Source organism: Pseudopipra pipra, chromosome 9, assembly GCF_036250125.1.
Source record: "Pseudopipra pipra isolate bDixPip1 chromosome 9, bDixPip1.hap1, whole genome shotgun sequence".
Taxonomy (NCBI): domain Eukaryota; kingdom Metazoa; phylum Chordata; class Aves; order Passeriformes; family Pipridae; genus Pseudopipra; species Pseudopipra pipra.
In genome coordinates this window covers 26,435,880-26,463,870 of record NC_087557.1, presented here as the reverse complement: position 1 = coordinate 26,463,870, position 27,991 = coordinate 26,435,880, and the positions used below count along the sequence as shown (strand labels likewise).

General features: G+C 42.5%; 1 protein-coding gene across 2 annotated transcripts in view; it reads right to left on the bottom strand.

Moving 5' to 3' along the window:
• Positions 1–73: 73 nt before the first annotated feature.
• The window catches only part of PIK3R3 (phosphoinositide-3-kinase regulatory subunit 3), a 78,916-nt gene continuing 50,998 nt past the window's right edge, over positions 74–27,991 (bottom strand). For both annotated transcript variants that reach the window (XM_064665338.1, XM_064665339.1), the window contains 10 exons: positions 18,417–18,528; positions 16,027–16,125; positions 14,354–14,534; positions 13,375–13,500; positions 12,454–12,596; positions 11,216–11,392; positions 10,649–10,723; positions 10,129–10,299; positions 8,507–8,704; positions 74–1,105 (listed from right to left, as the gene is read on the bottom strand). In XM_064665338.1, coding sequence (XP_064521408.1) covers positions 973–1,105; positions 8,507–8,704; positions 10,129–10,299; positions 10,649–10,723; positions 11,216–11,392; positions 12,454–12,596; positions 13,375–13,500; positions 14,354–14,534; positions 16,027–16,125; positions 18,417–18,528 — 1,415 coding nt within the window. In that variant the 3' untranslated portion in view covers positions 74–972. The remainder of the gene's footprint in view (positions 1,106–8,506; positions 8,705–10,128; positions 10,300–10,648; positions 10,724–11,215; positions 11,393–12,453; positions 12,597–13,374; positions 13,501–14,353; positions 14,535–16,026; positions 16,126–18,416; positions 18,529–27,991) is intronic.

Here is a 27,991-nt window from a genome sequence, read left to right as displayed (position 1 = left end):
GTTTTCATAACACAACAAACTGTCTGGCAAAGCCCTAAAAAACGATTCGCCAATTAGTGACTTACATCTTCCCTGCAACTCTACCTCATTAGTCTTTATTAAAAGGAAATAAATTAAATAATAATAGAAAGAAGCCAGGCCCCAGGAGCCCCTTGCAGTCCTCCCAGTTTCTCGCTGATGTTTTCCCTTCACTCCCCTCCCACTTGGGTGCCCAGTGCTGCCAATGCAGTAGTCATCAGCCCAGAGTGCCCATGGCTCATCCACTGGGAGCCATGTGGCTCCTGATGCTCTGGGTGATGCCTCTGAATGGCTGCATCCCTCCAGCATTGTGTCCCTTCCCAGGAAGGACAAGGGGAGCAGGAGCACCCCAAGGTGCTGTAACATGGGCTGAGCTCCTTGCCGGGTGTAAATGACAGATGCCTGAGCAAGTCCTCAGGGTCCATGCTCTCCTGCACCATCAGGGACTCTTCTGCTTTTTTGGGTGCTCCCTGCCTGATGGTGGAGGGTCCTGTGGCGTGAGTGATGGAGGGAATGCTGACTCAGCAGCTGAAAAGGCTTACTTGGCAGTGTGAGAAATGCTGATGCAGCATTTTTTTAAATGGTTGACTCAGGAGGCTGGAAAAATGTTGCTCAGCAGTCTGCGAAAACGCCGACTCACGGGGCTGCAAAAACACTGAGCCCCGCACAGACACAGCAACTGCCCCTGCCCTAATTTTCCAAGGATGCTGCTCTGGCATCCCAACCAACCCCCACGTTTAAGGGGCAAAACATCCCCCACAGTTTGCCCTCCTGCCATCACCTGTGCTTGGAATGAAAGAAGATGGAGCAGCATTACCCCCAAACTCACTGATTTTTCAGTGGATTCAGTGCCTGGTGCTCATGAAGGAATTCGGAAAGCGAACAGTGATTTCCCCAACTCCTGCAAAATCCAGGCGAATGGATACAGCCGAGCCGGGTCTTTGGGAAGGCTGCTCAGTGCTGCAGCCCCCACCCCTCAGCCCCCAGCACCGGGATCAGCATCACCAAACGTGGTTTTCCCTGATGGCAGGGGAAGCAGCCAGGCATGCAAGAACACTGCTGATGGCTCCCGCTCTCTGCGAAGGGGCTGCAAAAGGAACGCAGGAAAGGCTCCATTAAGGAGCGCGCGTGTGCTACGTGTATTCCTCCCTCGTCCCAGCCCCGAGAGGGGCTTTCCCTCCAGCCGAGAGGAAATCAGACCTCTGCAAGTCTTTCTTTAAAGCCTCTGTTGAAGATGATGCCCATGGCCTCGGCTGGGAGACAGACACAGCTAACACCACGACAGCCCGACCACGCTGCAGTTCTGAATTTATTAGAAACAGCTGTCAGTACATCCTTCTAAAACATTACATGTCAATGTGCTTTATTGCAATTTTTTTTATTGCATTTTTTTTTTTTTTTTGATCTAGAGCAAGTAGGCCCAGGATGCTTAGTGTCTGGGATTTAAAAGCCCAACCATCTAGTAAAAGAAAGTACAGCAAAATTGTAACACACCTGGTGACAAGTACAGTGTTGCATTACTGAGCTAGAAACTACAGGATGACTTGTCAGAAAACACTAACATACACTTGGTTTCCTTATGAAGCAGTTTGTTTCTTTTCTTTAAAAGTTAAACTACATGAATTCCTTTTTTTTTTCTTTTCTTCCCCCCACCCCCCTCCCCGACTACACCATAAACGACAGAAGAACAGATTTTACACAAATAACAAACAAGAGTACCAAAGTTACATGCTGGAATTCATCTGGAAAACAAAATAATTCCATAGCTTCTGGAGAAGCAGGTTCTTAACAGATGCAGTTTCCCTTAAAGAAAATAGAAGTCAAAGAAAAGCAGAAACATTGATGCAAAGGTTGTACAAAGGAGTGTGCTGTTATTTCAGCCCTCGACACAAGATCAAACACCCACTCATGCTTTACATTGAACCACACCTTGTACAAAGAGTCCACTCACAAAGGGACACGCACCAACACCACCCATTGCACATCAGCTCTGGACAGGGGGCACTGAGGGGCGACTGGAACGTGCAAACGATCACTGCATCTCGCAGGAGAGCAAGAGGGGTTTCTTTTGCTAAACCTTTTCTTGGGACAAAGTCGAATGCTTTGTCCCAGGGTAAGTAACACCCCAAATCAATTCGGTTTACAAATAGAGTAGTAACCCCCAAGGGAATCCAGAGTTCAGCATTTCAGAAGCACATATGCAAGATGAACACAATAAACTCCTTTTCATTTGACAAAAACCAACCCAATTCTGCCTGAACACGCGGCAGAATGTGCTAACAGTGAATTTTGTTTTATTTTTAAGGGGCAGTGCCACTTACAGCTAATGCATATACATGTGTACGTGAATATATTTTACATATATCTATATACATACAGTACATATACACACACGCACGCGCACACACACACACACACAGATGATGCAGACCATTACAATCCCATGGTGCAATAAACAGCCAGATATACAAAATTAACAGGTTTCATCAAACATATCTTTGCTGGATGTAGAAGTCACTCACAAAAACAAAACAGACCAAAACCCCAACCCAGCCAACTGAACGTGAGCCCCACCCCGGCAGCCAACAGAGACCCGGGGGCAGCTCGTGGCTGGCCCCAGCATCCTACAACCCCCATGAAGCGACAAGACTGGTGCTGGGGGGTGATATTCACCCTTAGAGACCCCTTCTGTCTTTGGATGTAATAACTTTCTCCAAATGATCCCGAGCCTCTTGCTACAAGCACTTGGAAAGTGCGTGGGTGCGGCGTTGCTGAATACAGAGGGAATTTCCCTTCCCCCCCCCCATTTGCCAATGCTGATCTCATAGAAGTGATCCCAGGGGAAGGTGGTGGAGGGGGGCATCAAATTAAAGCTGCTTTCTCTAATACAGGTTGATCAACGAAGCATTTTTTTGTATCAATAAGGGCCCATCTCTTTTTTTTTTTTTTTTAATTGCCTCTGATGCTTGTATTACATTTTTTAAAGGCAAACTTTAGGACAAATGGTGAGCCTACTCATAAAATATGGTGAGTCTATGCCAATAAGCAATTTAAAATATGCAAATTCTGCATTAATTGTATGGAGCCAGCCCCAAAGACCAGCACTTCAAGCACTGCCACCATCTAAACAGTTAACAAGCTAAAGCTCCCGATCTGCCCCTTTGAACAAACAGGAAGGAACTGAAAAGATTTCAAGAGAGATTTTTTTTTCCTTTTTTTTTTTTTTCCCTTCTCATTCGGTGGAAAGTATTTCTGCCCACAGAATGCAAGATTCACAAAAATGTTGGACAAACTTCATGTAACCCCATCCAAAGCTGCTCCTCACGCAGTACTTAACCGGTCGAGCCGCTCCGCGAACAGGCCGGCGCTTATTTGGGCTGGTGACTTGGTTCCCTTCTCCTTGCTGCACACACTGTGCCAAGGGAAGCAAAGGGATCAGCAATGCAAGTTCCCTTCCAATACAGAAAGGGGAGCAACTCCTTAAGGACTTATGTTAATTCCCTAACTCTCTCCTGGCATGCACATTTAAGGAGAGTATAGCTGATTATTCCAAAGGGAAGGGTCTGCTCTGGCATCTCCTCTTATTTTTGTGGTTCCAGGCAGAGGTCCTGCTTCATGGTCTGTCTCCTGCTTCAACAAACTACAACCAGAGGGATGCTTTAGGGTGCTGAGCCTTCCTCTTCATTAAAGCTATTTGCTTTGAATGCTGAACTTGAGCAAGCCTGACCCCCCTCCCCTCACAGCATCTTCGGGAATCTTATTTTGATTTTGCTCTTTCAAAAGTAGAGGTTGCAAATCAACATAAGGAAAATAAACATAAGAAAATTTGATTTTAAACGTGACCTGAACAAAACAACCCCCAACCCATCACAGCGCTTTGTAAAACTGCATTTTGAACCTGTCTCTTACCCCTACTGATCCACAAGCAGTACCTGTTTCATGTCTGCACAATGCAGCAAGCATACAAGACTCACTAACATTTCAGATTTTTATTCCCTGTTAGTGTAACAAAAATAAAAAATAAACAGACATTCAAAAACAGAAGCGAGATTGTTCAAGTACCAAATAAGGGGCTTTTCCAAACTTAAAGTGTGACACTCCTATAGCAATTCTGCTGTTTTAAACAGCCACAGCATTCAGTTACAGACATGGTGCCACCTAAGCCCGCAGAGAGCCCAGGATTTGGGGCAACCAAGACCCTCCTCCTTCTCCTGTCCTCACTAAAACAGCACTAAGTGTCAACATTCATTTCCACAGTCCCATTACAGTTGCCTGGCTTTGTGAAGGAAAAACTGACTTTCGCCCTGCTGTGACTAGAATTCAGGTGTGATTAAAGATAAGATCTTTCCCTGGAAATGGCTTTTGGTTGTGGAAGTCTTGCTAACACTGGTGTCAGCGAGAAGAGAATCAGGCCCATCACATTAAATGGAAAACTTCTTGACCATCTGCCACATCAAGAGAGATGAGTGTGGAAAGAGCATTTTATTTTTGGCATAAGACAGAGGGCTGTACTGGATATAACTCTAGATTGCAACTACCAAGGGTGCAAAGCAGTGACTCAAATGCACTGCTGAAAAGAATTAAATAAAAACCAAAACACAACCCACAAAACTAGAGCACTCCAGAATCAGAAAGTGAACAATCACATATTACTGCTCCACATACTAGTGAAGCATCTGTTGGGACATCCCTCTGTTTCTAGGTTCGTTCTTCCCATGCTCACATAACATGTAATCCATAAAGAAACTAGTGGGAAAAGGTTTATAATTTACTAACTTCAAAAAATATGGCACTCGTGGCTGACACAATGGGGCCAATGGCAACTGTGGAAGCAGACCTGATTTCCATCCATACCAATATAAAATACCGAATCACCCCTAATCCCTGCAAATATACTTCAAAACAGATTAGAAGTAACTGTGCATATTCGAGTTTCAACGTCCCCCTCCCCCCTCCTCCCCCCATTTAACACTGTGCAAAAGTTATTTATTTAACTCTACATATATATTTAATACAATATGGGTCAATGAGATCAATGCTCCTCTAACTGCAGTCTGGCACCAGACGGCTGCTACAACAGTGAGACTATTTCCCCCCTTTCCTCCTGACGTTCTGACTCTTAAAATTAAAACCTTCTCAGATCTTACTGTTTTAAAAGAACTTGAGTTCCTTTGTTTTGCCTTTATGTTCGTATTTCCTGTATTTGTTTTAGGCTTAACAGCTGCTTTTCGTCCTGGGGTGTAATCCTGCACCTCTCAGGCCCATTGCTGATTTCTCAGCCATGCAAGTGTAGAACAGCTCCTGGAAGCTGTGGGTTTTCTCACAGGTCTAATGACACTGAGCAAACAAAATCAGGTCAAGCACAATGAGAGGTGCAGGACCAAGCCCTTGCCTCATGGATCACACCAGCTACATGTGTCAGTTGGTTTTGTACCCATTTTCATTTGCTCTGTGAGTCCAAAATGGATGCAAAAAGGGGAACGACTGCAGCAGCTGCAGGACTTCAGGTGCCTAAACCAAACACAGAGATACAATGGCAAAACAGCCTCAGGGAGACTGCTCAGGATAATGGAGCCAAACGCAAGGACCGTGGTCTAACTCTGTCCATGGCCCTGATCTGAAGGTCTGGGCAAAACAGAACTTCAAAGAACGCTTCAAGATGGCTTATTGGCTCTGAGTCCATCATTCGCACATCACCTGTGATCAGCGAAAAGATCTCGGAGAGCAAAGGGCCAAGAATCTCAACTCACTCACACCACGATAAAGCCAAGCTACCTTCACAGACGTTAATGGAATTACATTGTATTTACCTTGGCAGAGCCAGGGCTGGAGCCCGGACCAAGACCTCACAGGATCAGTCAGATTCCTGTACAGGGAAACTTCAGACAGCCCCGCTCTGCTACCCCGCTGCTGTCAGTACTGCGAGGGTGTGCCAGGATTTATGAGCCTGGAAGTAGATCTGCGCTTGTTTAAAACAAAACTGAACCCTACCTGAAAACAGGGCAGAGGTGAAACACTTCAGCCAGGTTATCTCTGTCACAAAATCGGGGATCAGAAATATGGGGCCCATCAGCCTTGAATGTTAACGTTGTCAGTAAGAGGCGAGTCCAGAGAGATCACAAGGGCAGTGAAAACAATCAGACACTCCTCCCACACAGATTTCTCCACAGGCATGAGGCACCTGGCTATCATTTGTGCCTTTGAACTGATTTCCCTCATTGGGCATTTGGTCTCAGCCCAGCATCAAGGGAATGCTAGATGCTCAAGAGGTGTGAGAATGACAGCTTTACAGCTACCAGATTAGAACTGCAAATTATCCAAAATGTAGGGCAAGTTTCTTTATAAAGAAAAGAATTCCATGTCCACATACCACCGAGGAATCCATTCAAGGTTTCCACTAACAGCAAAGGCTATGTCTCATTTTTCCTTTTCCTGGGGAAGTAGGAGAGAAGGGACACACTAGCAGATGTGTTTCACTTTTGACATAGCAACTTATCCGGATTTTATTTTTCTCTCACACAGTCTTGGTTAAGTTTTGAAGTGTTTCATTTAATGAGAAAAGTGGCATCTACAGAATTCTTTGCCTGAAGATTGCACTCTGGCCGATTAGAAAGTGCCTGGGATGCATCAGGGTCATTAGTGCAAAATAAAACATTGGTTGCATGCCAGGCAACCAGACTACCCTTCCTGCAATGGCTGTCAGTGCTCCAGCCTTGTCACTTCCCTACTTGCAAATTCAAGACATTCAGTAAAATAATACTTCTAGTGTAAACATTATACATCAACAAGCCTGGCACTACTGCCCAGGCATTACAGAAAAAAGCCATTTGAACAGGAAATCAGCCCCAGGGTCAGAAACGGGTCTCCAGCATTCTCAGACCTGCATGACTGTCTGCTTCCTGTCCTGCACAATGGGTGCATTGCAAGGGAAACGCTTCCAGTAATGGGAACAAAAGTAACTTTCAAGGTTGCACACTGAACAATTACTTTGCCAGTTGTGCTTTGATGCCAAGTGGTTCAGTTTGCCAAACTTAGCTCTTTTTCATTTTAGAAGCTTAAGAAATGGAAATAAGCTGCTTTGTACACTTTCCAGGGAGGGGATTTATTTGATGATTGCTGTAGTTGATGAAGCCCAGGACTACCCACTCCAGTATCTGACAGCAGCCCTTGCCAAAGGATGGTACCAGACATCCAATAATCAAGGAGTATGGCTTTCTTCCCTTCCTGTGTTTTGCATCATGTCCAAAATAACTACAAGGGAATTTAGATTATACCAGTGTAAAGTCTTGCTTGGCTGCAGTGGTGTGAGAGTTCAGAACCCATCTTGCAAAGAACAAATTGGAGCAGATCTATGATTACCATGCTCACCTCTCTACAACTGGGAGTGACTACACCTCACCAAAAAATTTGGTACAATAAGCCATCCAGAAGCATTTGATTACACTGACCTCTTCTGTACCAAGATCAAGCTTTACAAGAGTCTGTCATTGTTCAGCAAGAGACCTGCAGCAGGTGAGTGCAAGCTTCCTTCTGGTTTACATTCTGAAGCACAGTATCATTAAAAACTGAAAACAGAATCCCAAGCCGAGGAATGGGAGGAAGGGGGGAGTGAAGAAAGAGGAGAGTGAGCAATTACATCAGATCAGACAAATTTAGTGTGTTGAAGCCACACAATGTTTAGCTTTTCCTTTTATTTGTTTCAAGTTTTGGTGCAGAAAGTATGTGTGGATGCTAATGCAACCTCCCCTGTAAGTGTTCAATCTAGCAACGAACAAAGTTTTGGCATGTTCAATTTGGTTATGTTTCCTTTAAGCGAAGACCTGTAGTGCCATTGAAACCAAAACTTTGTTACTGTTGGCAAAAAAAATAAAGCAACTTTCCTTTTACAAGCATTTTTCCATTTAAACAAAAAACCTGAAGCTTTCCCGTAATTCCTTTGGTCTTCTCTCACCAAATTCCATGCTACCTCAAGACAAGCCCTCTTTTGGAAGTCCGGCTGAATCGCAGTGAAGCTGCTAAAATTAACAGAGAAGAATTGCTGTGGTAGAGTTTCCCCCTAGTTCGTTGGGGAGTTTAAGACTGAAAGACATTACTGATGCCTCGAGTAGAGGATTCAAATTGTCTCTACTAGAACAAGAGAAAACAAAATCCAATTAGAAGTTCCACTGAAGGTGCCTGGCAAAAAATTTTCTCCGTAAGATGATGCTTTGCTTCCAGTATTTTTGTATGCGTTGCGTTGAGTTTATTCCCCTCATAAGGAAACAAAAGTATTGGTGTAAAAGCACAGCTGAGCTTTTAAGGTAGCACCAGGACACCTACACCCAAGTTGTCGTCTTGTTGCTGCTAGGCCTCTTTTTGATTCACATTCACAGAATCACTTCTTGTGCAAAACAAGCAGTCTAAGGAGAAAGAATGCCCTCCGAGTTCTAATAAAAATCGTAGAAAAGAATCCAAGATAGCCAACGCTTTCCTCCTCCCCAAAATTTACCTGCAGAGAGAGGGGGGCATCTGTGCGTAGACAGGATAGGCAAGCCTGACATTTAGGGAATCATTGTGTTGGACAAGGGATGTCTGCTGGTAATGAAGAACCAAATCCTTAAGTGTGCTGTACAGGTTGTACGGTTCTGCAAACCCGTAACCTCTCGGAGTGCTGTAGATCACACAGTGTTTCACCTCTCCATCAGCTCTGCAAGGAAAGGAAAGAGGAGAGTTTAACATCAAAGGACAAACCCAAAGTGACAGTCTATTAACAATTAACTAATGCAGCAGCCCCGCCAGTCACTAAATTACATAATGGAGGACCCAGTAGATGCAAGTAGAGGAGATTAATATAGTCTGTGAAGAAACAGTGCTTCAGGGCATGCGATTAAACACTCTTGCATAATAATCCACATAAGAGGCCTCTTCCATCCCAGCAGTACAATTCCCTACTGCATTGTTCTCCAAATGTTCCTTGGAAAAAAAAAGTCAAGAGCTTAACCAAGAAGACATGCACCCGAAGTCAGCAATGACTTTGTGCTTAACTTACCTAGAAACCTTTCCACTAAGCAAAGAAGCCAAAATCCACAAATTCTCAGGACCTACAAAGTACTCCATGAAATACAGCACTAACCTTCAGTGTGCATTTTTTAATGTTAAGCACGGGATGGATTCAAGCTGATTCATTATCTGAAGCCATAGCGACTGAGTCTCTAACTTGGCAAAGCAGCTACTGGAACGCAGCATTTCCAAAGCTGCTACAAAAACTTATCTGCCAGAAAGATCGAGTATTATGTAACCCCTGTACTGGAGCCTGTTACAATCCGAGTCACATGTAGGGACAGGTTACATTATGCCATCCCTCTGTGAGCTTGCAGCGGGATACTGACCAAGAGAAAGCATCTGAGGAACCCATCACTTCAGTGCCTGTGATAAACAGTACATTGAACAGAGCAGATACTACAGTATTCAGCTACCTTGAGGTGCTTTACCTTCATGTATTCATTTCTTGGACCTGCGTTCAGAAGCAATTAACCTCATGGGAAAGAAATCAGCGGGAGCCATTTTCCACTCCAGAACGGGTTTGGAGGATTTTTAGATAATGGAATCAGTATTTCTGACCTCCATTACACCAGCATAAAATGAAGTGAGATACAAGAAATCAATGCAAGGCTGTGTGAATGTCGTAAAAACTACGGCTCACAAATAATGCCTCCTCTGAAGCATCACCATTATCTTAAACATACAAGAGAAAGATTCAGAGTTGGGTGTGTCTGAAAATGAGAACTGAAGATGTCACACCTTTACAGTCATGCTTTATTTCTTCCCATGTGTTCTTTAGCAGGAACACGGTAGAATTCAGAGTTAACTTACTTATAGACTGTAAAGCTTCAAGTTGGGATACTTCAGAATTTTGTATTAACTACTGTGGCAAAAACAGAGACTGCAGGACTACAGTTATTCCACGTTCAAAGCACATTTTTGTTACAAAGCTTATACCACGCTGGTCTTCCTGCAAACACATTCCAATGGGTAGGCCTAAGCTAGGCCTGGCTTTTGTTCTCCAAAATAAAGAGCTTTGGTAGAGATTTATGTATTGAGTAGTTAGAACAAAAAGGAAAACAGACTTACACCACAGAACAAGCGTAACATCCTTTCTTGCTACTCTCACGAATTAAAAATGCTCCATCAGGTTTCCCACAGAGCAAGTCTTCTGCTTGGATACGGTTGAGATCTCCAACAAACCAAGTTTTCTCATCATGATGTGGCAGGTTTTCATCTTCTTCATTCATAAAGTATGTGCTGAAAGAGAGGTTAACCAGTGATCAGCAAAGGAGTTGGTAAGTAGAGTTATTTATTTTTGCAGAAGTAATGCAAAGAAATACCAGAATTGCCCAAACTGGGAGGTCAGGCTCCTAATGGACATATATTAAAGGCTTCCACTTAGAACTTCATTGTTTCAACTTTGTTTAATCCTAAATGTTTCAGGAGAGTTGCTCCTTCATATGACATCAAGTTCCCCTAGAGACTTTCTCCTTTTTTCTCCAGTCCTTTACTGAAAAACTGGTGGTTTTTGTTCCCAAACCCCACAAGAGAAAACATTCATAGATGGAACACTTCTCAACAAAATCATATGTATAGTGACACTTACTCATCAATATTTTCATTTTTGATCCCCAGCCAGTCGTTTATTCGCTTCTGTCTCACCCCTTTGTGATTGAGCCATCTGCCAGAAGAACAGAGCATTAATACATTACTTCAGAGTACGTGTATGGGTTTTCTTACTAAGCAAGCTGAAGCTCAGACACAAGGTACCACAAAGAAACAGTCTGTGCCTAACTCAAGGACATTAGGAGCTGGATAACAGGAGTGTTGGTGAAATCAAGTGTGGGTATGAGCAACATCTGACACACCTAACAAAAGTACTATTAATCTCTGCTGTACTAGCAGGCACAGATTTTGTTTATAACTCATTTATTTTAAAATTTTTATGCACAAGAGTTGCAGAATGTGCACCTATTTGTGGCTGGCTCTTTCAATAATGAAGCCATGAAGAAGTCAACCAATATTCAAATATCCCATGCCAGAAAGTAGCACCTTAGCACTCACAGAACTTTGGTTATGAAAAGAAAATTAAACTCTCATTATCCTGATGGAAACAGTCATTAATCAGGTTCATCAGAGACACTATTCTGAGGTACGGGTCAGGCTTACTTACACAAGATACTGATCTCTGATTTTGCGGAGCTGAATTAGGTCAGGTTTGATGCTGTTCATTTTCTTATCAGTCTCCCTGTTGTCCAGAGCTTGTTTCTTCAAGTCTTGTTCCAGGCGCATTTTACTGTCATGGATCTCACCCAGGCGGGATTTTAATTTTTCATAGTTCATCATTATCCTGAAAACAAGTACAATATTGGAGAGAAGAGGTCAACTTCAGTCTAGGACTGGTAGCACTTATAGAAGAGTATCACAAGAACTACCATAACAGCAGCTCCTCCCTTTGCCTCATCTTCACATGAAAACTACTGTAAGAGTGACAGAAAAGACCTCTTGCCAGAGGGCCTACAACCTTCAGTTTACCTTAATATACTTCTTCCTGGCAGAGATGCAGGAACAAATTATCCAAAGGAGGGTAAGCAAGAACAGATTCCTCCTTCACTGTCAGATTCACTTTGTAATATCAATTATGCAATCCCACTGTAGGTATCAGGACTAGCAAGATTTCAAATGCAGACTTCAATTACTATCAAGAGCTACCAGGAAGTAATGCTGCCTGTCTCTTCTTTCAAGACTAGCTTGCAGGTTTGGTATAATTCAGGAGAATTACATATTTTCCCTGTTAACTGATCTTTGTTCAGAATGAAGCACCACAGTTGTACAGTAAGATTGTTGCAGGTAACTGTTCTTAGTCTAAAGATCTCAAGGTTACCCTACGTGGTTCAAAAAACACTATGAAAAGTTAGGCATTATATCTGGCATTTCTTCAAAGGCCCAGATACAGCTTTTTCTGCTAGCACCCTCACAGAAAAGCAGTTTCAAATGACGTCCTTACTGAATTTGTTAGATGACAGATGTTAAATACAATCTTCTTTGAAAATGACTAAAACTGACTATGGACTATGAGATTCACCAGATCTATGTACATTTCACAGTTGAAAAGTAAAGATTTTTCTGAATTACGTTCTGAGCAAATCCAAACAGAAGTGGAAGAAGCAAATTAAATTATTATTCCCTAATTCTTTCCTGGTCCTCATCACAGTACCTTGATTTACTGAAGTTAAGAGCAAGACCAATCCAGAGATCTCTCACCTCTGCTATTTACAATGCAATTCCTTGACAGAAGAGAGCTTTACTGGAGAAGGCACTGAGCTTACAAAGTGGTTTATATGATGCTTCAATGGCAGTGTCCATGTGGACACTAGTTTTGCCAGGGAAGCAAACACAGCCTGAGCTTACCGTTCAATCTCTTTGTCATTCCCCTCCCTGCGGAATCGCTCAATGTACTCTTTGCTGTATCGCTCTTGTGAGTGGCACTGCTCCTCAAATATCTTAATAGTTTCATTAAATGCTTCGATTGCAGTCCTCTTCATCTGGATTTCCTATGTAAGGAAAGAGTCCTTCATCATTTGTCCATAATACAGACAACAAAGCAAGACCCAAGTATATTCCCTAAACTGACTGAGAAGACCATCTTTTCTCCCCCCACTAAGTCAAAATGAAATTAATCAGTTTTAAATTTAGTCAATTGTCCAAGTAGAGTCAGGGAATAACAGGGCAGACTTACTCCCTGTAAGTCTACCCTCCTCCTCTACACAGTGCTCTCTATTAGGCTGCAAACCCCTCAAATATTTTAGTCATATTTTCCATCTTAGTTTTCAGGAAGACTGCCAGCAAACCTCCTCCCCATATATGAACTATCTTATTTTACAAGAAGCAGTCCAAATATCGTATTCACACTTCCTTAATGCATAATATCTGGTAACTGACTCGCACGTGACTTCACAAAAAACCTGGACAAACCCCTCAACAATTCTCACTGCAGAATACAGCAGCTGGAAACACTCAGCAGCCAGGGAAGAAGTCTGCAGTGTAAAGCTTCTAGGTGTTGGCCTTCTCCACAGCTTTACCTTATACTTGGAAGCTCAGCTCCTCTTTTTTCCTTGCCCCACACCACGCCTCGAGGACTATCAGCAAAAGCAATATTCACTCTTTCCATCACCTCTGAAACTACCTTGCTCTATTCCACAATTTACTAAGTTTTTTCCTTGTATTTTCTGGCTATGGACTGCCTTTATTAGCCGTAACAGGTTAAAACAATTTTCTTTACTTTTTAAACAACAAGAAACAGACTCAACAAACAGCCAAAGAAGAACCAACCTGTGATGTTCTGGTATATTCTTCATACAATTTGTCGTACTCTTTGCTCTTTTCCTGATACTGAGCATGGTATTCTTGAAGTTTTTTACCTACTGCATCTATATTATCTTCTTTCACCAACTGATCCTGTACATACAAAGAGCTATTAAGTCTTCAAGCAAAGCAGCTTTTCCTTAAGAGTATTCATTTGTCCACTTATGCACATTTGCATTTTACAGATATTAGCATCATGTTTATAATCCAGTTTCTAGAGAACACTGTCTCTAAATCCCCCTTCCTTCGTGCAACACATTCCACAGTTTACAGACAGTAGGAACTGGAACTATAGGACACCAAGACCTATGCCAAATACTAAGCTTCCAAAAAGACACCACACCTTACTTTCAGAATTGCTATCCCCTATTCAAGAAAGAAGGAAGCACATTACTTGGAATCTGAAGTTAGAGATCAGAGGGTTGGTTTTTTCTTTTTTTTTTTTTTCCCAAAAGCTCTGTAGTTCTTTTTCCTTAATGCAGGAAAATGTCTCAAGCTACTGAATAAAAGTTAAAAAAATGTTCTTGAAAAATTTAGATGTCTATGCACAGAGTGAGCATCTGCATGGGTCATATGTACTTCAAGGGTAACACTGCCTAGAACAGTGTCTGGTGGGTCCACAATGGTCCAGGGGGAAATAAAAAGGTTTCTCAGAGGTTCAGCTGCTGCATGCCAGGGTTTCTCTTCTCTTCTCTTCTCTGCTGCCTGATGGCTGCTCAGATGGAGACCAGAAACTTGACAAAATGAAGCAGCTTAAATGGCTAGAAAATTTGAAAGACCCAAGTGAGGCCAAATGTGAAAACTCCATCTTTTTAGTTTTTCCGTATTCAAAAAAAAAAACACAAAAGAAAGAAAAAAAAAAAATCAGGCTATTCATAGAAAGAAAACAAAATCATTTTTGTTCTTGTCTGCCCTAATAGGTACTGGGGTCTGACGGAGATCTTACCTGCTGGTACCGGGACACTGGATACATCAACTTCACATCGAGCTTGGGGTTGTACTGAGCGAGAGACTCGTTGCGGTAGTGGTTAATGAGTTCCACAACTGAATTAAATGTCAGCGGGTCGGAGAAGCCATACTTTCCATCCCGATGATAGATCTTTATCAGCTTATTGTTGCCACCCTTCCTGTAAGGCACAGAGGTTTTACTGTGTCACTCCCATCCCTCTTCAACACTAGGGCTGCTAACAAAGACACCAGCGAAACTCCTGGGCAAGTGGCCTTCATAGTGATTCTTTACACAGTAGCAGTATTAAGTAGTTTAAGAGTCAATACACACAGAAATTATCATCAGATTATTTGAACAGGAGCAAAGCCCAAAGTAAATCTCTTCCTATGTGTTCATTCTGAAGCCAGCTTATGGTATTTAAGTCCAAGCTTTGCCAGAAGTTGTGCAAGGGAAAAAGAGGATGCTGAAGGCTGAATAAAGGAGCCATAAGAAAACCTAAACCCACAATTCCGTGCAATTTGGGCTCACTAACAGTATACAACTGAGTATAGATTTATACAATTATTAACAAGTCTTTTGAGTTATGGATGTTAATATAGGATACCTGAACCTAAACAAAATCCTTTGAGGATTATGAGATGGCTGTAAGTTTAGGACTTTATGTTACCCAGATTTATATGTTCTAGTGGTTTCCACAAATTTAGCACTTATTTCTTCCTTTTTTTCCAGCAACAGACTGTTTAGGCACTCTCCTGTCCTTCCTGCACTCACAACTCTGGTTCCTAAAGACATCTGATTTCGGCAAAATAAAACCACGCCAAACCTTAGTGCACATGGTGTGAACTTTAAGGCAGAAGTTAAAGCAGAATTTTAACTACACCCTTGGGGTCAAATCTGCTATTAAGGCAATGGAATTTCATGGCAAGATCAAATGCCTGCTATATCACAGTAACTCCCAAAGGTGTGCTACAGAGGCAGTCGCTTATGTGCCTCACCTGCTTGCCTCTAACAACCAGTCTTGGGAGCCTGGCAGAGGCAAGTGGCTGGGCAGGCTGGGCAAGGCACCAGAGCCAGTCACATGAGGTCTGCTGCCCAACTGCAGCAGACAGGGCTGGGGCAGCTCTGGGAAACCTTCCACTCGCAGACAATTTTAATGAAGAAAAGAACATGGCTCCAATTTAATATTTCCTAAATGATAGATCAGAGAGCACAAGATACTCCTTTTACAAAGACACTTTACTTGGGTTTCTACAGCTGTAGACTGATGAGATATTCAACACTCTCCCATTAATCAAAGCCCTAGCTTACAAATACCTTTTACCTTAGCAGTTCTGAAACTATGTGGATAGAGCCTTTCCCAAACCTTTGTTCACGAAGCCTAGCCATGGTGATGATGATCTGAAACTATGAAGCACTTCTGAGCAGCTCTCCTCCCCAAGTCCCATTTCATCCACACGCAGATCCTTACAGTACTGTGTAGTGAGGGACAGGATTCAACGCACAGAACAAAGCTGACTGTCGGACCTGGCTTATTTATTTGCTTACTCTGTGATGTGCAGTCCTGGGAACATCTCTCAAGCCACATGAGCTTTACACAGCCATGGCTGTCACTGGTATAGCAACAGCTACTCAGGGTCTCACTGTGTGGGCTGCTAGTGCTCAGTGCTCACCGTAAGGTCAGGGTGTAGTCTCCCTGCATCTTGGTTGATGCGTCGCGCACCAGGAATGTTCCGTCTGGCATGTCTCGTAATTTGTCATTTACTTCTTCCCTGAAGAATGGAAAGGGAGGCAAAATTAGAAGCACTAAGGACATGATCATCTTTGCCATAGGTAAAACATCAGAGTCAGTAACACCAGTATGCATAGAGTTCAATCTTTTTTGACGTCCGGGCTCTCCAGTCTTTTAGGGCATCTAAAGCAAGTCCCAACCTGTGTAGCTGTACTAAAGAAAAGCAGCTACAGTCAACTGCCACTTAGAGAGAAGTCTCTGTTTAAACAACAGTAGCAGCTGTGACTCAGTTCATAACCTTTCCCTGTAATCTGCTCAGGTTTTAAAGTCCACACTAAAACAGGTGCCCTTTGAGAAGCCAGTCCTGACCCCTTAAGAGATGGCCTCTAACATCACAGCTCAAAGGTGCCTAAAGTTTAGCACAGTTTTAGTCTCAAGAGGCTCTTTATTGGCTTAACTCTGATCTTATTTACAGCCGTTTTAAAGCTCTACAACCTTTCCAGCTTCAGGGCAACTCTTCCTTATTTACAACTGAGACAAAAGGACACCCAGTCCAGAGCTTTAAGCTAAACCAAGAAATCTTGTAGTGAAAGTGAGTACCTGTAAGCATTAAGAAAATTATTTCAGCTGAAGAGATAAGCATCTTGCCAGGTTTGAGCATTTCACCCAGATTATGTATCTCGCTTCATAACAGCTCCCTCAAAGCTTTTAGAAGTACTAAGCACTTTTTAATACAACCATTTGGAAACTAAAGTTTCTCAGGTAGCCTCAACGTTGTCTAAGTGCTGTATGAAGCTTAGTTGAATCTTACAAAGCAAAATCAACAGCAGCTTTTTTGCTCAAATACTAAGGAACAAAAATATTCTTACAGAATAGCCCTAGCTCTGATTTAGCTACATGAAAACGATTCTATTAGTAAAACTGACTCCTGTGAAGTTTCATGTGCATATCCACTTACTCTGACCATTTTACAGATTGGACCCAGTTAACCCAAACAACTCTCTTTTTGAATTGATAGATACGATCCATGGGTTTGGGCTTGTGCCTGCAGGTTGCACCCTGGAGCTCGTGACAAAATTTCCAGCACAAGTTCTTGACTGAAGAACATTGCCCCTGCCATGATAGCCCAATGCAGCCCATACCTGCTGGCTGCCAAACTAAGGTCATAAACAATTCCATCTTTACATGCACGTGTATCATGTTTTAATCTAATAAAGCCACTCCAGTGTGATTTGCAGTGCATTAGCTCCTGCCATCCTGTGCACTGTTGATTGAGGAGCAAATCCACAGTCAATAAACTGATACCAATATCGAGCAGTTTTAAATAAACTGTGTCTAGTGGGCTTTGGGATCACTTTTTGCCACTCTGCTTCGATTTAAAATTAACAGAAAAATATCTCTGCTGAGGCCCTTCAAAAGCAAGATCTCTGCGGGTTTACTTTATAAAGAGATAAGGGTGGTGCAATAAAGATATGAAAACTTTATTTCCTTTCTCAGAACGTCAATAAGTTAATGTGGAAAACACGCTCTTCTTGCCTCTTGTCTGCCAAAGTGCTTCAAAGTATTATGTGCACAAGTTTGAGCAATTCCTGATCACACTCCCAGCACGCTCACCTTTCCTCTTACAGTTCCAAATTCTAGACTCTTCAGAAGTGCCTTAAGAGGGAAAGAGACGACTGAACACTTCAGTTCTTTTATGCAAGTATATAAAAACTAGTCCTTCATTTTCTGAACGTAACCCAAGCCATCTATTTTCTCAAGTGCATAGAAAGAGGTTTTCTTAAAATAAAGCTTAATTTATTTGATGTGTTTCTATCATCTGCTCAGTATAGCTGGTGAGGGGTAGCATTTTTAAGAGCTATTTTTTATATCACCATGTAACAGAAATTAATACAGATGCAATTTTAAACTAATGTTAAAGAAACCAAAACTAAGAATTCAATTCCTTTTATTCTAAAGTTTTATTTTTATACTGAAACTTCGCTGACCTGCATTCCAGCACTGTATGCTTACAACACCTTATTAGATAGCAGATTCAGATTTTTCTCCTTTTTAAAGACTGTTTATCTGGACAAATTTAGAAAGCCAAAAATAAGTGTCACCAAGACTGGCAATATCTGCACCAGAAGAGCAACAACTTAAATGTTCTCAATCCAGCTGAATAGTTTCACTTAGGTGCTTTGCCAAGTAAAGTCCTGAAGTGTTCCCCTCCTGTAAAATGCTGCCTGAAATAGGCATGTTCTTTTTATCTTGAATTGTAGCTGGCTTGATCTGTTTTTAACAATATATATTAATACATTTCAATTACTATAGTCTAGCAGTATTGCTTACCTTGAGATGTCCCCCCAGTACCATTCTGCTTCCTGCAGAGAGAAGCTGGAATTGTCCTTTATTCCGTTCGTATTGACTGGAGTCATTGGTTTGGGGGGCTTTGGAGGAAGAGCTGAAAATTAAAAACAGATGAACAAAAGGTAAATAGGAGAAGATAATCACTAGACTATTAATGAAATCTGACAGTAAAAAACCGAGAGAGAATGTGCATCTTGAACTTGGCTTTCAAGCTCTCTCAAATCAAATGGAATTCGTAATTTTAGAGGAATTCTGAAGTAAGCAGTTCCACTGTGATCCCAGATTTCCTAGCATCAAACTAAACACTTGCTGGATGGAGGAGAAAAGGAAGGAGCATGAGGAAACACGAGTTTTTGTTAAAAGGAAGACTGGCACAGGCACAACTACAAGGGCAGGTGCCGCTTAAAGCTCCAAACAAATGACAAAGGTGTATTGTGTTTGAAAGTCACAGCCTGGAGAGCACTGGGCACCACTGTGGAAAAACTCCAGTTGCTCAGGCATCACCAGTCCTTATGTCAACTCACAAGAGCAAACAGGTAAACTCTTCTTCAGAGGGAAAAACACTGGCATATCCATCAAAGACCCAAAGTTCATGTTTCATATTAGGTTTGTCATTTAGGTCCCTGCTTTGCAGGTGCTGAATGCTTCATCACAAACATTGCCACAAAAAATGCCTGAGTTTCATCAGGCATTTTTTAGGCATTTCATGAGACTGTTTTAGAGAGGGGCAGGTCACATTTGAATTCAGAGTAAGAAAGCAACTACATACATTGATTTGCTTCTAGCACATTTTCAAGCCAGACCCTGAACATCTGTGCTCCCAGCCCTGTGCCCTCGCCATCAGATTACACAAGCATCAGCGAGCAGGCCTGACACACTGACAACAGCCATCTTTCAGATGCACACAATCCCAGTGTACAGGCAGAAATACAAATAAAGGGAGCAGAAAGAAGATTTTGATCTCTAGCTTCAGCATGGAATGGCTCAGTGCTGAGAGGTGTGCTACTTGGCACCATCCATCTGCTCACCTCCGAGCCACACCTCCCACATTAAAGAAGAGAAAACAGGCTTCCAACTGCAGTTCCAAACACCATTTCATGTTGGATATCCAACACAGTAACTTCACTGTTCTCAGACAAACCAGTAGATGCTTTAATTGAGCCAATCTAAACTAAACCTGAACCTTGACCCAGACGTTTGCACCCTGGGGTTGCTGACCAAACACCTGATTCAGATAGCAGCATTCATTCTGTGGGACTGAGCATTAAACCGTAGCATACAGGTTCTTTTTATGGGGTGAGCTGGGAACTCTCAGGTGTGCACACATCTAGTGAGGCAATAACACCTCTTGTTGTAAAAGGAAGGTGAAAACCTTCGGATTCAGTGAAGTAGCTTCCTGGTTAGGAAGCTTCGGTTATTCCTAGCTCAGCTACTACAAGTGTTTGTACAAAGCACCGTTAAGAGCAAGACACGGTTCTAACCCTACTTTGCTTGAAGGTCTCAGCCCCATCCAGGGTCACAGGAACATACATCCAGGCTAAGCCTGTAGAGTCAATGGTATTCACTGTGCTGTTCCATCTCCCCCATTGAAAGTTCCTGAATTAGAAAATGTCTTCAGGTCCTCCCTCCTCCCCACCTCACATCTGGGATAGCAGAGTCTCAGCAGTTCTGAGTCTCATCAGTGTCTGCACAAGGCAGTTAATCCAATTTCAGAAAACCTGTAGATGTTCTGATCTACTTGAGAATCTTGTGTAGATTCTGAGTCTTTAACAAGCATGTGAAGATTCACCTAAAAACCATAACCATACAACAATCCAGAGAGTTCCTAGGAAACGGTACCAGCACCAGCAATTATTTCACTGGGTCTTTCAAATTAAGGCTTGGACATATCAAAAACTTCAAGGTATTTTACAGTGTAAAAGCCTGTTTTACACTGGTAATAGGAGCTTTCCAGAAGAGGCTTTCAAGTATTCTCTAGAGTACTTGAATACTTCTCTAGCCCTCCTTGTAAGATTAAGTCTTGCTCCTTTATATACTGTGGAATTATTTAGCAGCTTTGTTAGGCCTCACTCCAAAGCACAGGGCATAGAAAAGCAAAGTAACAAAGAGCAGAAAGGCAGGGAACAGGAGTTTGGACACAGAGCACTAGACATTACACCAAGTGTCCCTACTACAGGTGGGAGCTTCTCCTTCCCTCTAGTAGGCAGGTACCAGTTCTCACTATCAGGGGGATGTCTGCAGAACTTCACCCTGCATGAGAAAACTGGAAGGAAATTCTTTCAGGGAGAAGAATAAGGCTTGGACCGTTTCCTGTAAAACCTGACTCATGGAAGCCAGTCCTTTACACAATAGACTTTTGAAAAATGCTTTTTAATAGCTTGCACATTTCAAAAATACAAAACTATTTGCAAGGGTGGATCCTGTTTCCAGAGAGCTATGTATCTAATTCTTTACTTTCAATACTTAGAGGTCTTTGAGATTTCCCCCTGTACTGGATACAGAACCAGGACCCTACTAATGCTTTACCCCGTAGACCAACATGCCCATCCATTTCAGCATTTCATGGCTACCATTTCAGCCCATGTACTGCAGTCCTGCACAAATGGAGAACTGACATAAAGGTAGTTTAAACTTCACAGCCCAGACCCTGGATGCCACAAGGGGAATATTCTGTAACAGCATGGCAAGTCTACTGCAGCAGAACAGCATCACTGCACTGCTGCTCTCATAACACTGGCCCAATGGGTTGTTGAAAGAGGCATCCTAAAATAGTTTTACTAGTACCTAGACAGTACTAACAACCCTGCTAGGAGAAATCTTGTGATGTTTCTAGGAGAAGCTACAGAGAGCCTCAAAGAGTCCACGGATTTTGATTTAAATTCAAAATAATCCAGTTTTATATACTTTACTAGATGAACATTAGAGAGCTAAAATCCTAGAGTGAAGTGAAATAAGGCTGGCTTGAAGTCAACAGAAATGCTTTCAAGAGCAGCCGTGTTTCTTTCCATGTCACTGAGCCCAATTCTGATCTAGCCACAGGCACAATCTTACTTTATCTCAAAACAAGCTCTGATTAAAGTGAACGATCCTGATGGTTTCTTGCCTCCCTTTTTCCTGGGAGAGAATGAACATTGATCACAAGTGATTAACAGCACAACGGATCTATCCGTTCTAATAAAGAACTTGCTGTTAGCAGCAGATACACAAGCATCCTTCCCCTGCCATGTCCCTAAGACAGCTTTAGAGCATGGATCTTTCCAAATCCCAAAAGGTGACAGCTCAGCTGGACCCTTCCACTCCCGTATGAGCACATTCCAAGGATCAGGTTCAGCCCTCAGTGACCGCCTGGCACGCAGCAGTGAGAACAGACTGTCTCTCCCTCACGCATTTATGGGCATATCTGGTTTTAATTTCTTTAGCAACTCTAGTTCTCTCTTCCTAGCTCAAGCTAGGCTGCCTGGGGAAACTAAATCCCAATCCCAGCTCGGTGTCACTTAGGAGGGGGAAATAAAAAGGAGCTGGTGATGGAGTGGAGGCGATGGCAGCCAATGTGGTCGGGGCACGGGATCGGATGTTGCTGACGTCAGGAACTGAGGGCTGCTCCAGCAGGTACCTTCAGCTGAGCTGCTCCGCCGAGCGGCCACGCAGGTCCAGGCAGAGGGAAAACCACTGATCAGGCTCTGCCCAGGTAGTTCTGTGGTGCTTTCTTGACTGCGTAGAACTCTTCTTTTGAAAAGGCAGCTCAAGACATAACTGACTTGATTCCCTGCAACTCAAACCACCTCCAACACCAAGACAACTGAGAAAGCTGGCAAGTGTCTGAAGTTTAGCGCCGCTGTATTTCTTTTAGAGTCTCTCGTAAAAAGTCGTAGGCTACATTAAACCCGAATTTAACTTCGGCGAAGTAGACCGTGACTTCCATGAGATACACACTCTCCCCAGTTGGGTTTTGAATAAAAAATTTTACAAGTTTACATGATATAAGAGCCACTGAGCCCTACGTGTGAGGGATTTCAATGGCACTAATTCAGGAATGAAAAAAGAAGAATGCCTCGGGTCTCCATGTGCTACATCCCACACAGCATCCAGTCAAGAAGCCTGTTTCTTCTCTGGCTGCAGTATTTGTGTACAAAATCAACCTGCCAGTTAATTAAACTCTGATTTTCAGTTTCAAGGCAGATGCCACTTAGCCTAAGAATGACTCCACAACTTATTTCTTCCAGTATCTTTCAAGAGCTGCAGGCCAGATACTTAAAAGCATAGCAGGTTTAAATGCAGCATTAACTCTACCTTACTGTTAAAAATAATCACAACTACCAAGTACTCTGATAAAGTCAATTTTAAGTCCCTTAGCACTTCCACAAGCTTGTTTACTAGCCTTCTTTCTGATGCACTCAATCTACTCTCCCTCCACATTGTGACAAGCAGAAAACAGATCAGAGGATTTCCAAGACACTTACTCAGCTTCAAAAAGGTTGATGTACAGTAGATACCCTGCAAACTGTAATATAAAGCTCTACAGAGTGTCATTACTATGGAAACATGCAAGTTATCTGTGGTTAGGCCAGCTAACATTTTAGTGACATAGTCCTTGAGGAGAGAAGGGTTCTCCCTTTGGAGATATAGATGAAGGCTTGGAATGAAAATGTAAGATAGCTTTTTTGAAAAGAAAAAAATCTCTCCAATCTTTAATTGCTCTCTGTAGTCTTACTCGATTTCTCAAACACTCTTCTCAACTTCTCTAACACTTTTCAGGCAAAGCTTCAAAATCCTTCCCTTCCTCAGGAGTCCTATACTTGTCCCTGCTGCACGAGAAGCCCTCAAAGACAGTTGAGAATAAAAGCATGTACCGAACAAAGGTGCTTTTTGCACGCCATTTCCATGAAAGTGCTCCACGTGTGCCCACCAGAGCAGAGAAGCACCGTGCTCTTGGAGAGGTTTTCCAGCTAACAACGAGGAGGGTCGTGCGCACCTGCTGACAGCAGCTCATTCCCCACCGCCGGCAGGTAAATTATCTTGGCAGCTCCACATCTCGGCTCCTCAGTTCTCTTGCCAAGACCCCTCTCGCAGAGCACCGAGCGCCGGTGCCCTTCGAGGCTGCCCTTCCTCAAAGGGCAGCTCGTGTGCACGGAGAGCTCCGCCGGGGACGGAGGAGGAAGCTGCTCCATCGCATTACTGCTGGCCACAGAACCCCCGGCGCGCTCGCATTTTTCGCTCTCTTCCCCCAAAACAGGCGACATGCCAAAGAGTAAGACATATTCAAAGAATCGAGGTCTTTCAATATCTCATTACAGAAAACAGCAGACAAGTTGGCAGAAAGCCAGACAGGCTTCCAATGAAAACACTCCCATTATAGCTTTGCTTGTGTTTCTGTGAACTTTCATAAAAAACAACACCTTTAAGAAATATTTCAGTTTTGATTAATTGGCTTTTTTGATAAAGATCTGTTTTGTTTGAAAACTCCCCAGCTATCCAGCCCTCTCCCACACCTCCCAGTCACTGTTTCACCTCCTAAAGCCCGCCAGGCTTCTGCTGCACTCTGTTCTCCACAAGCATCCACAGCTACTGCACAGGTTAAAAAATTATCTGCTATGGGACACCTGCACAACGGTGGACAACAACAGTGTGTGAAGAGGATGGTTCAAATTCAGCATTCTTTTGGGCATTTCAAAAGCATCCCTTACTACTTGGCAAGGCCTGTTACTTCATGGGCAGAGATGGAAGAAATAAATGGAAGATGCTCATTGTCAGATAAATGACACAGGGATCTTTGACTTCTGTACTATAACACAGCTCCTCCTCTTCATTCCAGCCTTTGCATGAAGTCGCAAAGCCAAGAAACCTCAGCTTCCCAATTATTTTCACTGCCTAATGAAAAATGGTTTTCCTTCCAACCCAGACCACAGTGTAACAGCTGCAAATCTACAGCAGTGTCAGAGGTTCCATGATGAACAGGGTTGAGGTGACTGTCCCAAAATTAACACGAGGAGGATAAAAAGGATAAGCTCTCTTTTACCTACCAGGCATAATTAGCACACTGTTAATAAACTGGATAGCTTTTAGAACTTTTGACATGTTTCATCACTCAAAGGTTGTCACTATCCAGCATCACATGCCCAGTTCCCTGCAGGAAAGAGCAGCTTTATCATGTAGACAGTAGGTCCAGGCTTTTACCAGCTCTGGATGAAAGTCCATGACAGAGATTTTATTGCCATGCAAATGCCATACTCTATAAGAACACTGTACCTTACAGTATCCAATGTCAGGCCTAGAAGAGTGTACAATAAAAGTAAATATAAAGTGCAAGGAGCCAGTAGATTCTCTTTTTTGCTTACTAAAGCAGCTCCTCATCTGCCTTCACTGAAGAAATATCACAGCATGTTTTATACCACTCCACAGGCAGAGTCTTCAAACTCTTACTAAAATGTGCTATTTCGTCAATACATGGGAAGAGATTTTTGGATAAGAGCAAGGAAAAAACAAAAAATTCAGAATAAGCAGAGAATTACTGTGATCAAGGAGCAAGAACTGGCTTTTCACTGTGAGAGAGACAGAATGAAGTCAGGACTGAGCAGTGACACACTATGGCTAAGAGACATACCAAAGCCCAAAGAAAAAGCCATTTTAAATCAAAACTAATTTTAAATAATAGATAATTTAAATAAAAACAGCCCAGGGTTTTTTTCCCCCCAGATATTTCAAAGACTAACCATTCATCCAGATGTCGGTACAAACCTCATAGGAGAACCAATTCATAGAAATAATTGGTGCTACTGAGAAGTTTGCTGCATAAGAGGCTACTTAAAAATAATAATAATACAGCTGCAAATACATATGATTCTTGCTGCTCTAAGCAGCATTTTATTTCTGCTTACCATTAGCTCCAATCTTTCAGAGCAGCATGTAAAATTGTTCCTCACACAGTACCTGTCCTTGTGCTATGTGAAACCCTTCTCTAGGTGCCAAAGTACAAATATTTCAACACCACCTAAATTACTAACAGTAAGCCATCTAAATCAAGATCAAAAGGTGCATTTTTAAATCAACGCTCCAGAAGAAATGTGAAGGTGGAAAAGTATTTTCAGAGGAAATCTGTTGCACATTTTGTCACGCCTCATCTTTAAGAACAGAGATGTCAAAGGAAGCTCCACCGAGGCAGAAGTCCCAACCCACGTGTTCCAGTGCCTGCAGGAGAAGGGGAGATTTGGAGCAGACATGGAGTAGTCAAGCCATGCTGTTCATGCTCACATCTCAAGGTGTAACACGAGAGGATTCAGTCTCCTTACTCAGTACACGGTGATCTTCAAAGTATTTTAATGAAATCCATTTCACAGCAGGAACTTGACTTCTTCCACTGTCCAAGGACTTATCAGTGAGTACTGACAGTCTCGGAAATTCCACTGCAATGTACAAATTCAGGTTGTAACAGACAACAGAACTCACATACACAACACTGTCAATGAACTCCTCATCCATCTCACCTCTAAAACCTTTCCCTGGGGCAAGTGTTGGAGTGCAAGCCCTTCTGCCCGCATTCAAAAAAACCCACACCCCAACAGAGGGCCATGTTCCCTCATTACAGCAGTTTTTCTAGAACTCCATTACAGCAGCTCTGGTTTCAAGGGTTTTGTTTGGGTTTTTTTGAGGGGAGGGATTCAAGAATTCCTCCAAAAGAAAAGATGAGTGGGTGCAGCAGCAGATTTGAGGGACAACAAAGATTGAAAATTAGGATAAGGCTAGAGAAGGTAAAAAAATGAAAAAAATAGCTCCAGTGGATTTTCTTCTTTCAAGGGTTAGAGGAGGAAAGGAATAGCGAGTAAGAAGTAGCTAATAAAAAGAAACAGGAGGTTTATGTTTGGAAAGAGAAAACTGACCTGAAGTACAAGAATCCCAAAGTGACACAACCAAAAGTCAAGTTATTCTGTAGTGAAAGAACAAACAATATTAAGGGGATAAGGAACAGATTGGTATTTTTTTAATTCTTCCAAACCCTCAAATTTTTGCGCCAAGAAACATGATGGGTTTCAAGCCTTTTCTAGATAACCACGTGTCAGCTTCAGGGATATCTGATTTTAGAAGTAACACTCCTATGGACTATCACTAAAATAACATTTTTTCCAGTTCACAAAAACTGGTAGAGTCTGGGTGAATGCTGGAAGCAGTCACAGGCCGAAGCAGCTGAAGCATTTCAGCTCCTTTTTCAAAATGCTCCGGATGGAAGGTATCCATCTTAAGTGTGCTGCTGGACTCAAAGCCAGAGAAGAACCTGGATCCTGTTCAGCCACAGGAAAGCTTCAGAGCGCATCGTGCTTCTGCATCAGGATTCACCAGGCAGCTGGTCAGTGTCCAGCAGGGCAGCTGGAGTCCTTTTTGGAAAGGGCTACAAGAGGCAGCAGTTGCACTTTGCCTTTTTTGAACTGTATGAATCCCTATAAAACTCCCTGTATACAGACACTTCTCTTCAGAACTAGAAGAACTTAAGGTACTGAAATATATTCACTGAAACATTGCAAAATCTTTGACTATTGAGTGGAGGACAATGAAAATATCTTCTAAAGAAGTTACATCCACTCACACTGTCTGGGGACCCGGCACCAGCTCATATGCTGTAGTTCAGATTATGTGGAGAAGTGAATTCTTGCTTACTTAGCTATTGTGCAGACTTTAACCTGTCAGAAGAAATGAGATAAAAAAGCAGAAGAAAAAAAAGACAATCTGACTCATTTCCATAGGGGTACTTAGTGCATGAGCAGAGACTGTTCTTTAAGCATTACTCAGCAACCTACTTTACAAAAATGAGTTTCCAAAAAATCCAGCTAGAACACACCTATTGCTTTAATGGGGCCAAAGTTTTACAGCAACCTGTTTCAACACAGTTAACAGTCTTTTTGACAATAATAAAGCCTAAGCTTTAAAACACACAGAGCATGCTGATAAAAGTATTCTTTATGCTTCTCTCTTTCTCTGCCCAAAAGGTGACTCACTAAACAACTAAATGAGGTGATGTAAGGCACCCAACTGCTTTCAGTCCTGGGCGCAGATGTGTATGACCAGCTATGCCTCTGTTTTCCCAAGCTGTAGAGCAAAGATAAGCCCCAATAGCTTCAGTCTGGAATAAGATACCATGCAGGCAGTGGCAAAGACAGAAGTCAACTCTGCTGCTTGGGAAAGCAATAGTCTCCAGAGGAAACTCCAGGAACAGTTTTCTCCCTTTAAAGGGGTGAGATAGAAGGAACACCACGATTAGCTCCTGTCAGGTACAGGCATCGTGCAAGACACACAAGTGTTGGGAACAAAAACTGCAGAAATACCATTTGCTGCAAGTTTTGCCTTCAAACATGTGTTGAAGAGTTTGGTTTCTTCTCAGAATGTTCCCTCATGTTTCAGTTTGCATAAGCCTACAGCTTTACAGAACACAGAACTGAACAACTCCCTTCAGCAAGCTTTCCCTCCCCAACTATTTCTACATCATGTGAAAGCCTACTGATAAACACAAAAGTTGGCCTTTTAAAGCAGGCTCTCTCATCTCAAGCAAAACACCATTTCACTTTATATTA